General features: G+C 30.8%; 1 protein-coding gene across 4 annotated transcripts in view; it reads left to right on the top strand.

Moving 5' to 3' along the window:
* Positions 1-10,872, top strand: part of LOC124360225 (glycoprotein 3-alpha-L-fucosyltransferase A) — an 83,628-nt gene extending 72,756 nt beyond the window's left edge. For all 4 annotated transcript variants that reach the window (XM_046813645.1, XM_046813647.1, XM_046813646.1 and 1 more), the window contains 3 exons: positions 1,213-1,485; positions 2,600-2,757; positions 3,715-10,872. In XM_046813645.1, coding sequence (XP_046669601.1) covers positions 1,213-1,485; positions 2,600-2,757; positions 3,715-4,039 — 756 coding nt within the window. In that variant the 3' untranslated portion in view covers positions 4,040-10,872. The remainder of the gene's footprint in view (positions 1-1,212; positions 1,486-2,599; positions 2,758-3,714) is intronic.
* The last annotated feature ends 1,988 nt before the right edge of the window (positions 10,873-12,860 follow it).

Below are 12,860 nucleotides of genomic sequence, written 5' to 3'. Positions count from 1 at the left end.
GGAGAGGCACAACTCAATTTAACCCATTGAAAGTCATCAAAATTCAGAAGAAAGCAAAATAGTTAATGGGTGAGCTATGACCTAGAGAAAGTTGCATAGCTACTTAAAAAAATGACAGTGACTTCACTAAATATTCTGCAAAACAACATTGTACTGTTTATCAAGAGACCTTCTTCGAGATTGTGATCTCCATGAGTATAATACAAGACATGGTCAAGACTTAACACTACCTCCTCAGAGAACAGCTCTATTTGAGAAGATCCAACATATGCTGGGAAAAAAACTCTTTAATGCTCTGCCAGAAGAAATCAAGAAAAATCAAGATAGCGATATGAAAATAAACACAGCAATAAAGAACTGGTTCCTGAAATAAACCATGTACACAGTGGAATAATTTCACTTTTTACTTGTGGGGACAGACAACTTAATCAAGTCCAACATGAGGTTTATGGTTTAGAACTATGAACATTTTCAGTAATTGAGCCTACTTGTTATCTTAAAGATTATCAATAAATAATTTATTATTTATTTTTATTTATCTAATAATATTGATAAATAAATATTGTGTTTTCACTTTAACATATTTTTATGTTGTAAGATAAATCTCAGTAGAGTTTCTTGTAGATGAACATTTTTTAATTATATCAAATAGTAAGTTTAGTTGTAAGATCAAAATATACATATAAAATATCCTAAAATTAAAGGTTTTCTGTATTTGTAATTCTAAATTGATGTAGCATTTACAATATTGTTTGCTACTTACTGAAATTATCTTACTATGGATAATGTCCCCAACTGGAGGGAAATATATTAAAAAACAAGGTAGATGGGATTTAAGTTGCACAGGTTAATATACTTGTACACTTCACAACCCTTGTAAACAGGCCAACATATGGTGTAAGCTCAGTTTCCAACTCTTCTCAAAAAAGGACTTGCCAGTTTAAAAAATCTTTTAATAGAATTATGTTTTCTCAAATCACTTATAAGGCTAAAGCTAGTATTTCATCAAAGAGTGCCAAAAGTGAGAGCAGATTTGGTTAACGGAGTTATCTAAAGAGCTAAACAACCCCTGCTTTAACAAGGTATTTATTGAGCCTAATTCTTCCCACAAGCCTAAGGAAAAAAAACTAGTTTGAACCTGCTGGGTATTAAATCTATAAATGCAATCAATCTAAATGCGGGAAAGTCACTGAAAGTTGTCAATGTTTTCAGGTATGGATACTGTATCTACTGGAGTGTCCATACCACACTGCACATGTTAAGTACAATGACTTGGTCAACTGGACAGCAACATACCGCAGTGACAGTGATATCGTTGCACCGTACGAGAAGTGGGTCTACCACGATGCGGCAGTCACTGAGTTCCAAGGTCCACTCAGAGACTTTGCCGCCAACAAAACGGACAAGGTCGCTTGGTTCGTGTCCAACTGCGGTGCTCGTAACGGAAGACTCCAGTACGCCCAAGAGCTACAGAAGCATATTCAGGTCAGTAACTTAGCTGACGAAAGTATAGGTATTTTATTTTAAATTAATACTAACAGCTCAATCCATAAACTATCTTAAACTCTATCTATACTTCAGTTTGATAATATTAGTACTCTTGAAAATATGTGAAAGGAACAGGATTTTTTCGGACATTTGCTCAGTGTTTGTTCAGTGTTGATTTTTTGTATCACCAAATGTTTGAAAAGATCCTGTTTCCTTCTCAATCCTTCTTCCATCGATAAAAACAAACGTCAAACAAAGTTTTTAAAATAGTTTTTGTAAGCTGGCTAAATTCTTTTTACACTGTAAATTATGTTGGAAGTATTTCCCTTCTGGCTTCCTTATTGATGCTTAACATGTCATAATATCAGAAAATTATTATCAAAATAAATTAAATATTTACAAATAGTGGAAAACTTTGTACTATAAAGTCATTATATAGAACAATTCATTTAATAAATTGGAAAAAGGGATTTTCTGTTATATAGTTTGGTCTATTATCATTGTTTATTAAAACTTACTTATAATTTTTATTTTATTTTGCAGTTAACATCCGTGCAAAGAGAATTTGCATACCAGAAAGAACAAAATAAGTTATTAGATTAACAATGACTCACTTGAACGTCATTTGTGTTTTTTAATTAAAATTTTATTTTAGCATACTATATACTTATTCAAAATATTTTTCTTGTTACCAGGAAAAACAACATGTTCTAATTGACATGAAATTAATTTAATGAGTTGCATCATCAACAAAGTTATTAGGATTAATTATATCTATTTATTTAACCCTCTGAGTCTATGTGACAACTAGTGTAAGGGACCAGTTGCATCTGCTAAACTGTAAAATTTTTGCCATGTGTCCTGAGGTTTAACAATTTAAAAAGAATTAAATTTTAAATCTATATGAAATAATATATGATCTATTATTAAAAATTAGATAAATTTGTTATGGATAAAATGTGTTGTTTGTAGATAATTTATAAAATAGATCCAGTAAGAATTGAAAAGAATGTTTCTTTTTATGAATGTATATTGTTGCTAACCAGTTGCATAAGTAATTTTTTAATCAAATAAAATTGTGTATTAATAATGTCTTGCTCTTACTTGCCAGGTCGACATATATGGTGCATGTGGAAAGCACAAATGTCCTCGTTCTTTGGCTGAAAAATGTTTTGAGCTCCTCGACAAAAAATATAAATTTTACTTGGCTTTTGAAAATTCCAATTGTAAAGACTACATTACAGAAAAATTCTTCGTGAATGGACTTGGGTAAGTTTGAAATAAAATTATATCTAATATATCTATTAAGCTAATATTATATCTTGTATTAAGCCTATATCTCATTGTCAAGTATAACTGGTTTTTTGTCAGCAGGTATATTTAAATTTACTTAAATAGAAGATATATTTTTTAGTTTAACTTATACAACTTAATTCATGCAGCTTTAATAATTTAACAAAAATTGTAAAACTTCATACAGTTGTCAGAAAAGTAACATTTAAAATATTATAATAAAATAACACCCCTTATACAGATATAATAATTTAAAGCTCAAACCATTTTCATTATTATGTATTAATAACTAAATTACAACAATGGAATACAAAAGGTGAAAGTACATTACTTAGTTGAGGACCATCTAAAACCATGTGAACTTTAACTAGCCACCAAATTTGATAGAGTAACATTTAGAGAACTCTAGTTTATGCCATTCTCCTTCTTTTTAAAATACCTTTAAAATGAGGTGTCACTTGCTAGGGATTCCTATTTACAAATTTTAATTTACCCCCTAAGTACCCCATTGTTGGAGTGAAGGTCAATCATTTTCATACATAAGAAAACTCATCAGTTGGTCATATAAACATGCCCCAAAGTAAATCACTCCATCTCTATTCATAAGAAAGTTAATATGGGGGTTTGGAACTTTCAAGACATCCGGTATAATTAACTTTACAGTTTTGAAATAATTGAATATAATAAATATAATTAAATTTGACAGAACTTAATTTTTCTGTGATTACAAATATATATTAAGTAGTCATATATTACAAAAAGCTAGGAACATAAAATATTAAAATGTGATTCAGGTAATATCTAGAATGTCAGATTCTAGTAGTACAAATTTATTTGAATTTAGTGTAAAGGGTTTAATCAAAAATCTTTACTAAACCTAATAAACCTTTAATAACCTTTATTGGCTTTACAAAACATTGTATAATTCAACAGGCGCAACATTCTACCCATCGTGATGGGTGCAAGACCAGAAGACTATGCGAAAAGTGCTCCAAAACACAGTTACATCCATGTGGATGACTTTGCTTCCCCCAAACAGCTTGCTGAGTACCTGCACAAGTTGGATAAGGATGATGACCTGTACAATGCGTACTTCAAGTGGAAAGGCACCGGAGAATTTATCAACACTCACTTCTTCTGTCGTCTGTGTGCACTGCTCCATGACGATTACCCTGTCAAGAGCTACCGAGACATCAACGAGTGGTGGAGAGGCGCTGGAACGTGCACTACCAGCTCCTGGCGTACGCTGAGGGACTGACGCTTCCCGGCTCGGCGCTTCTAGACCGAGCAATAATACAAACTATTGTTACACCATTGTGTGAGGAATTTCCTGAAGGCCTCATACATAGAGGAATGAGTGTTAGGAAATTTGATCTCAAAGTACGGAGCTTAGATCATTCCTATGAAGCGGATGTTTTAGCGATAACTACCTTTTTCAAATAAATGCCTCTTTTGAAGTGTTTAATTTCTACACGATAAGTAGATTTTAGTTACTTTAAAAGTAATTAAATTGATTAATTTCATTACTAATTTTTATGGCTTAGGAGTTTATTCAATTTTATTATTTAAGTTTAATAGACAATCTTTTCTTTAAAGCTTGCCATCAATCAAATATAGAGACCAATCAGATATGTTTAACTCGCTTTCACAATAAAATCCACATCAGCAAATTATAACTTTACAAATGACAAACACTGAATGCTCAAGTACAAAAAGCTCTACATTGTTCATAATTTAGTCTTAGTTTATTATTAAAACTATTAATTGTAAATTTGTATTCTTTTAACGGGTATCACATTTTATTGTTATTCAATGAACATAATTCACCATGTTATTTAGAACTAGATTATGCGTTGTAGAAATTATATTTATATTTGCAAATTAAAAAGCTTGATGAAAGGGTAAGTAAACCACAAATATTCTCCTCAAGAATGATTTTAAATTAATTTAGTGTGCAATGGTATTTAAAAAGTTTAATATATTTTTAATAATTATGATGCTAGCATTTTAATGTAAGTGAGTTATTTTACAAGGTAATTCCTAAATTATTTTATTACAGTATTTAAAAGTGTTGAATTTGAAATCTACCACTTTTTACGTTAACAAAAAACGTATATTTTATCATTAATGGAATTTCTCAATGTCTCACCAAAGGATTTTCTAGTTAACCATCTATCACCGAAATTCTAATTAAAAATCAACTAAGAAGAAAACTATGAGTATTGTTAGACAGCACAATATTATTTGTACCTGCCTATGCACAAACGGACAAGAATTATTGCTCTAAAATCCAAAGTACAGTATATGTAACCTTTTTTCATGTAACACATGTAACAAAATTTTCACCTTATAGTTAACTAAACAGTTTGCTATAAACCATAAATTATGAAGAATTTAACAAAACTAGTTCGTTCCAATATGTAGCTTCAATATTGCTATTGATTAATACTTAATGACAGTTATTTAAGTTATATCATGAAAGTAAGTACAATTAAGACAGTAGGGCTTTCTAATAATAAAAGACAGCCAATTCTTAAGGCAATAGCTAAGCACATTAGAAAAAGACTACTATATACCCTTAAATCGTTAAATAAAATAAACACATTTGATGTATGAAATAGTAATAATATTTCAAGGCAAGGGAATGTTTTTCCTACACATTGAAATACTCTTCGCGTCAGTTCCCGTTTAACTCCTAACGCACAGCAGCTTAACCCTTGATTGACTGCATCTAAAAGCACATTAGCCAATTTTTTTTAGACTGACTCGTTTTAGGAATTAATTATTATCTTCTCAGCAAATTAGATTTAATATCTACAATCAGTAAGATTTATATGATTTCTTTTTAAAAAGCATGTTTTGTTTATGCAAATATAAAAATATAACAGCAAACACACTTCCTCACAAACAAAAATAAGAATAGTCACAATTAATATCCTTGCACAGATCAGTGGCCCATGAGGACAGACATTATCCAGAAAATAGGATCAACCTTTTTTTTAAACAAATATTTATTTTAGACAACAATAAAAATCTGCAACTGTGATAGTAAATAAACTTTAATGAATGATTTTTAAATTACACTTAGTTTTTTGTTTTGTACTTTTTACATATTTCATTACTTTATGGGGGTTTAATATAATAAACGTGAACAGAAATTCCACTTCTAATTGTAGTTACATCATAAAATTCTCAGATGTATCTTGTGGATATATCTGTTGGCAAAAATTATCTTGTATTCTACAAGCTGGAGTATTATATATAGTATTATATTGTCAGTGTGCTATGATGAAGCCACAGAACATGGCTCATCTTTATTGTAGGCAGTATAACAGCTGTGCACCAATACCAATACTGCTGATAGTTCTCTAAAGATTTTCAACAATGGTTTTCATTTTAAAAATCATTATCAACATTCTTTAATTAAACCTGTTTTAGGTGACTGATCAGTGTTCTTGGTTTTAAGAATGGTTCAGACTGCGGTTGGTGAACTTGTTTACTTTACAAAGTCATATTACCTTATGCACATGTCATAAAGGCTGTTCAAGGACCATATCATGTCAGTTTTAGTTTTTTATATAATTATATCGTAGTCAGTATCGGAACCAATTTACAAATCAAGTATGTATGCACATTAGTTATGCTCAAACTAGGTTTATGTTGTCTCAATTAACAAAAATACTGTTTGTTTTAAGAAAATATAAGCTACGTTGCATTTAAGAAAAAAATATGTATTTGTTAGCATTTAGTAAATATTTCCCTATTCTATTAATTTTTCTTTGTTTTATTTACACAATTGTTTGAAACTAGCACAATGTTATTAGGGTGCACTTTGAGGTTGTGACATTATTTAGCAATATGTGGTATACTTGTGTGTGAAAATGCCTCTTGTTCTTGTAGACTTTTGACAAAAGACATTGTTTCTTAGTTAATTTAGATCTTTAAATTTAGTGAATCTTTTTCTCTGGAGCAATTGTATTTAATATATGGTTACATCATTTTTAAATCAAAACATGTTTTAATTTGAATCTATCAACCATGGTACAATAAAACAAGCACTTCTTTACTTTTACAATCTATAGGATGTATTAACAATACATTTGTTTGGAATCTATACTTGGTGAAAAGTATTCTCATTTGAAGATCAACATAAAAAGTAGAGAAAAATTCTAATCAATTTACAGTACAATTGAGCAGATATGGTTTTGTTACCAGAATAATGCCTTGTTATTTGTACCACAGAAGGCAATCAACTCCTTTTATGCCTTTATTACTTTAATTTTGTATTACTGCAACAAACTGGACAATGGTTCAGTTGTACCACTACAACCAAGTTAAACTTCTACTCTTCACAGGAAACTGTGCCATTCTCTGTTGCTCATTTAATACCAAGACATTGAAATTGTTAGTTTTTATAACTTTAACTTGTGATGTAACTTTAACTTAGTATTGTTCTCATTACATCATGACCTATATTGAGTCAGATACACACATACCAATTCACAACCAATTTTTCCTTATTCAGGATTCATAAATTCATCAATTTCAATTTTTTTCTGTGAAAGATGTTGAAGTAACAGTGTAACTTGATACTGACGGAGGCATTTGTATTATTCCTCTCAGTATTATTTCTGTTGTCTTCAACTGTCAAATAAAGATGAATAGAAAAATGTATAAATATTATTCAGGTATCCATTAGTTGTGTTAGATAGAAACTTTTATTTTAGATAGTATGATTTCATTTATTTTCCATGCATATAGTGTTTTATCAGTTTAACTATTCATTTAGTACAAATGTTTTCTAATTCTATTACAATTTAATAAAATAAATCATCAATATAGCACTATAAGAAATAACTTAAAATACAATATGAAATCCAATTGTTTTGTTCTTTACATTTTCATACATACAGATCACAAGTATTTATATATGATTTTTGTATTCAATTTGTATTTATATTTTATTAAGTTTATTTTGTTTTAAGTTTGAAATGAGTGGTCTTTTAGTTACCATTGAAACAAAGTTTTAGTAACAAACTTTGATACTAGGTTTAGTAAGTTACCTTACTGTTATAGTATGATTACCTATTAACCAATTATCTATGTAATGTATTTCAATCTTTTCGATATGTATTTACTTTTAAATAATTTAATATACAATTTTAAAGAGTATTGTCCTTTAACAATAACAAGGAATTAGAGCACAGCTTTGCACAAATATAAATAATGTATTGACTTGATTTACATTCCATGTTATAAGCTGAATAGTGAATGTTCTTGGTGGATAACCTTGAAAAAAGTTCTATTTCTAAAAATTAATTACAGTAAGTTATATTTAATAATGTACAGTTAATTGTTTGAACCAAAGTAACATTTGATTTGTAGGCGAGACCAGGGAATAGGAATAGGGTAATGATCTATAAGTGAGACTAGGGAATAGGATAATGATCTGTAGGCGAGACTAGGGAATAGGAATAGGGTAATAAGAATAACCGAGAGATAGAGTCTACTTGCCCCTACAATTCTGTTAACTTATTCCTGTTTAAGATACACAAGGTGGCACAGTACCCCTTGACTCATGAGTTTAATGCCATATACCCAATTTAATTTCAGACAGTCGTCCTGACCTTATTTTTAATTTGATTCATATGATTTTTAGATAATTTTACTCGTCAAAGCACTGTCTTGTGAATCCGGTGATTAACTTTTCCAAAAATGCAATGCTGATAATCTATTAAATGCAGTCTTGTGATTGCGTGATTTTAATGTCAAAATTTTGATAACTGGATTCCACTTTTACATGCATAAGCTTCAAAATCATTTTTGTTTTGCCAAATCATCTTGTTTAGGTATGTCAGGAGGACAGTTTAAAATTAACATTGAACTAAATTCACGATCATTGAGGATTACTGTGCCTTCTTAAAGGAGAATGAATGATTGGTTTTCGAATGAGCTGCTCAAGAACCATCAACGCCGAACCAGTTAGTGGGATGCCATGTCTAGGAATCATCCTCTTGCTTCAGACTGTTTGTTACTAATGGCAGAAGCAACTGTGGGACACAAAGCTTCTTGTGTTCATTTGTTGAGATTTTAAAGACTAGATGCAGACTGTTATGCACCGGCCAAAGGTGTGTTATTCTCTTGCTGATTCCTTTAATAAGATGTTGAGGCATTGGAAATATGTACTGGTGCAAAAGTAGTAGAAGACTATTATGGGTAAAGCAGCAAAATGGGCATTCAGTGGTGTGACCAGAGGCATACAATTAACAGTGACAGTGGATGAATATTAGAAATCAATCATGTCCGTTATCTGGAATATGGTGACCTTTCTGGAGATGCTGGAATTTAAGTTCCCTTTATTAACTGCACCTGAAAATGATGGTGTGTAGTGAAACTCAGTTTCAGCGTACATATTAGCTCTTCTAATAAGCCTCATTCTTCAATCTGATGGGTTTTCCTTACAGTCTTTGGTCAACAGGACAATCACCATTGCTAAATTATCCAATTCTGTTATGCCAGTTGACTTTCAAAAAATCAACATTACATCAGTGATTGTCAGGTATTTTCATAAAATCTGGGTTCTCCGTCTTCAGGAAGTAAAAGTTAGTACGTAACACGATCTTATCATTGTGCACAATCACTGATATGTTCAGTTTATCGTAAAATTCTGGTTTAGTGTGACCCTAACATCCTGCCTGTTTAGGGGATTCATAACAGGGGTTCTCAGTTAAGAGTTTTGAGAATAAGAGCTACATGGGTAGAAATAACCCATTTACCCACTCCCTGTGCAAGACTTATGAAAATTATGAAGCAGAATTTTAAACACAGGCACCAAACCTGTGCTTCCTATCATATTTCAATCAGTTATTCGCTGGGTTTTAATTTGTGTTACTACCAAACTTATATACTCAAATTATATATACATATCGAACCCTGATTTTATTTGAAGCATTTTTAAAACAGTTAAATTTTTCTGAGAGATTCTGAATTATTTTAACCATCTATAATAGATTTGTCAGCACATTATTTCAGATAAAATTGAAGCAGATGGCAAGTGTCAAAAAAGTGTTAGTCACAAATTGAGCCATTTGTGGCAATCAACATGTTTATCTACCTTTTATTCTGACATGGTATATAATCCATTTAATACTCTCGACAAGTATTTATACAGTAGGTTTGTGAGAAAGATCTTTTATATCTGTTTTTGAATGTTTGGAATAAACACTTTAAATCTACTGAAGAACTAAATTTGCTACCTTAAGTTTCTTGGAACCTCATAATTGATTGGTTCTTCCCTATTGTACTTGAAATGGTTTAATAGTTTATTTGGTACAAATTAGTTATAAATAATGGACGGAAATCATATTTAGAATTAAATAATGTACGGTTCCCTTAATTAACCTTTCAAGTAAATAACGTTCAGTTCATACAGTAACTATCTTAAACAGTAACCTTTTGTTCTGTCATGTAAATCTTGTTGTATGTAACATGCGTATATTACTTTATGAAGCTTATTTTTCTTGTCTATTGTAAAATAAATTAATATGTTTCACTCTGTCTACCATGTATAGTGTAACACAATATTTATGTTATGCTGTATACAATTAAAACTGCCATTTATTTAAAATAAAAGTTACCAAGCACATTCTAAATCAGGGCAAAACAAAAAATATTACTCTTGTTGGTATTAATAATTAATGTGATTATTGTGTTGTAACGCTTTAAAATCCCATGTTCGTTTTAATTTATCAGTAGCACTTATACTTTAAGTAACTTATACTAGTTAATTTTAAAATTTTTTGATACTAGAACACAGCTGTATCAAAATGCAAATATTGTATGTAGTATTTCTTAAAGGGGTTACTTTTATATTAGAATAAACAATTGCACTTGTCAATATGAGCAGGAGTACCGTCTCCTCATTGTACATAGGTCTATCGTATATATAGATGTATATAGCGCGTAGTAGGGCTATAATTATTAGTTTCCAAGTTAACTGTGATAAGACATGTGTAGATTGTAAGTAAGGTACGGTTGGCTGTTTCATAATGATTGTTGTACTTGATGCACTATTAAAGACTGTTTTGATAATTGTTTAATTAATATGTAACCCTTGTATCAAATAACATAAATTGAAGACTAAAGGTGTTTATGTGTTAAAGATATATAATATGATAAACATTTTATATATATATATATATATATATATATATATATATATATATATATATATATATTGTTATAGTTATATTTTTATATAGTTATTGTGTATAAATTAATCAGATGTGCAGACAATAGATTGAAGAATATCTTTGGATAAGTATATTGTAACCCCTTAACTGCTATAAATGTATATATACACACACGTCTAGTCTACACAGGTATATCCGTACACAATTCACTGTCTACAGAATTATTTGTGTCAGTTAACAACGGTTGCATTACTAATATTCACCTGCAAATTGTGAAAAAAAACTGGTTGATTTTGATCTGAAGAAATTTAAATCCCCCACAGGGACATGTGCGTTGTACTGCCTGCATTTCATTACTAACACAAGAGGTTAATACACATAGCAAACCGAAAAAGTTAACGTTTTGAAAAAGAAGGAAGAATTATATTAGAAATTAAATAATACTTTGGTGAAAGAGGCTAAATTGAAAATAGAGTTCCACTCTAGCCAAATTATACAGACCGATAAGACTCTCCTTTGCTATTAAAACAGAACGGTTCTGAATATGGGTGCAATGGATGAGACACTTTAAAAAATTGCATTAAGTAGATAAAATCACAATTATTGAACTGCATAGTTTAGTTGGAAATATTTAAAAAAATCTCTGTCAGAATAAAATTTTATGGTGTGCCTTTATGAATATAGAAGAGGCTTTTGATTGTAAATATTTTGCTTCCTTACAAGGGCTGTGTGAATGTGAAGATTTGTATAAGGAATCCACCATGGCAGTGACCCAAGGAGAAAGTCTGCAGGGGAATGTCTTTGTACCAATTGTGCATTAAGGAGATGGATGGTAATGATTACAGCTACATAGGAAGGCTTAAATTTGCAAGCACTTGCAGATGACCTTGTGTCCATTAGCATCAAACCACATCAAAAAATCAGTGGAAAGAGGGATAGGGGAGGTCTCACAATCAATGATGACTGGTGTAAGAAAAGAAAGGTGTAAAATCTTAGCATTATCTACAGTGGTTTAATTTATAATTAAGATAATACTTCATTGTGAGGAGTTAGGAATGAATTAGTATAAAATATTCAAGAGAAATTTGTAGTAGATAAAATATTGATTTTCTTATGAACTTTTCAATCCCCATAGTTGCTATATCATATGTAGGCCAAATAGTTATATTGGAAGAATACTGATTATATGTCAATGCTTAAACATTTCTATTGACATAGCTACTTTGTGTATTGGTGACATGTGAATCAATAAGTTAGAGTGGTTTCTTATTATAAATGTGCAGTCCGACCATCCTGTCCTCCCCTCCACAACTACGTGGGTATAATATATACAACTCTATTTCTCTAGTATAAAATATAATTTCATTGTTTAGATTAATTTGTTTATTTTTGTATTCTTTATCTCATACTCCATGAGTTGACTACACTTAACTATAGACATGATGACGTAAAATCGGATGATTGTGTCCCATTGGCTGAGACAATTTAATACACCCCTCTAGTACATTAAGAAAGATGTCACGTGATTAGTTGGCACAGTCACGCCACTACCTTGGCCAGCATGTAAATCCAAGTGGGGTGCATCTCATTGTTCTTGTGTGCCGAGCACGTCTCTTAGAACTCTCTAATTGTACTTGCCCTTTAAATACTGTAATTTTCACTCACCAAGGAGAGGGTATTCTCGAGGACCCCCATGACCTCTGTTAGATTTCATTGAGTTCGTATTTTGCCCAGGACAGATGTGGATTTCCATATAACTACTTGTCCCCCCCCCTCCTGATGATGTCTCTTAGTGTAAACTATGTTTGTATTTTGTGATTTCACCTCTCAGTCTACCTATGAACAGTGTGTCGACCCTGTGGTAAGAAAATGTGACATATCAGCCTT

This window comes from Homalodisca vitripennis, chromosome 4, assembly GCF_021130785.1.
Source record: "Homalodisca vitripennis isolate AUS2020 chromosome 4, UT_GWSS_2.1, whole genome shotgun sequence".
Taxonomy (NCBI): domain Eukaryota; kingdom Metazoa; phylum Arthropoda; class Insecta; order Hemiptera; family Cicadellidae; genus Homalodisca; species Homalodisca vitripennis.
This window is presented reverse-complemented; position numbering and strand designations above follow the sequence as displayed.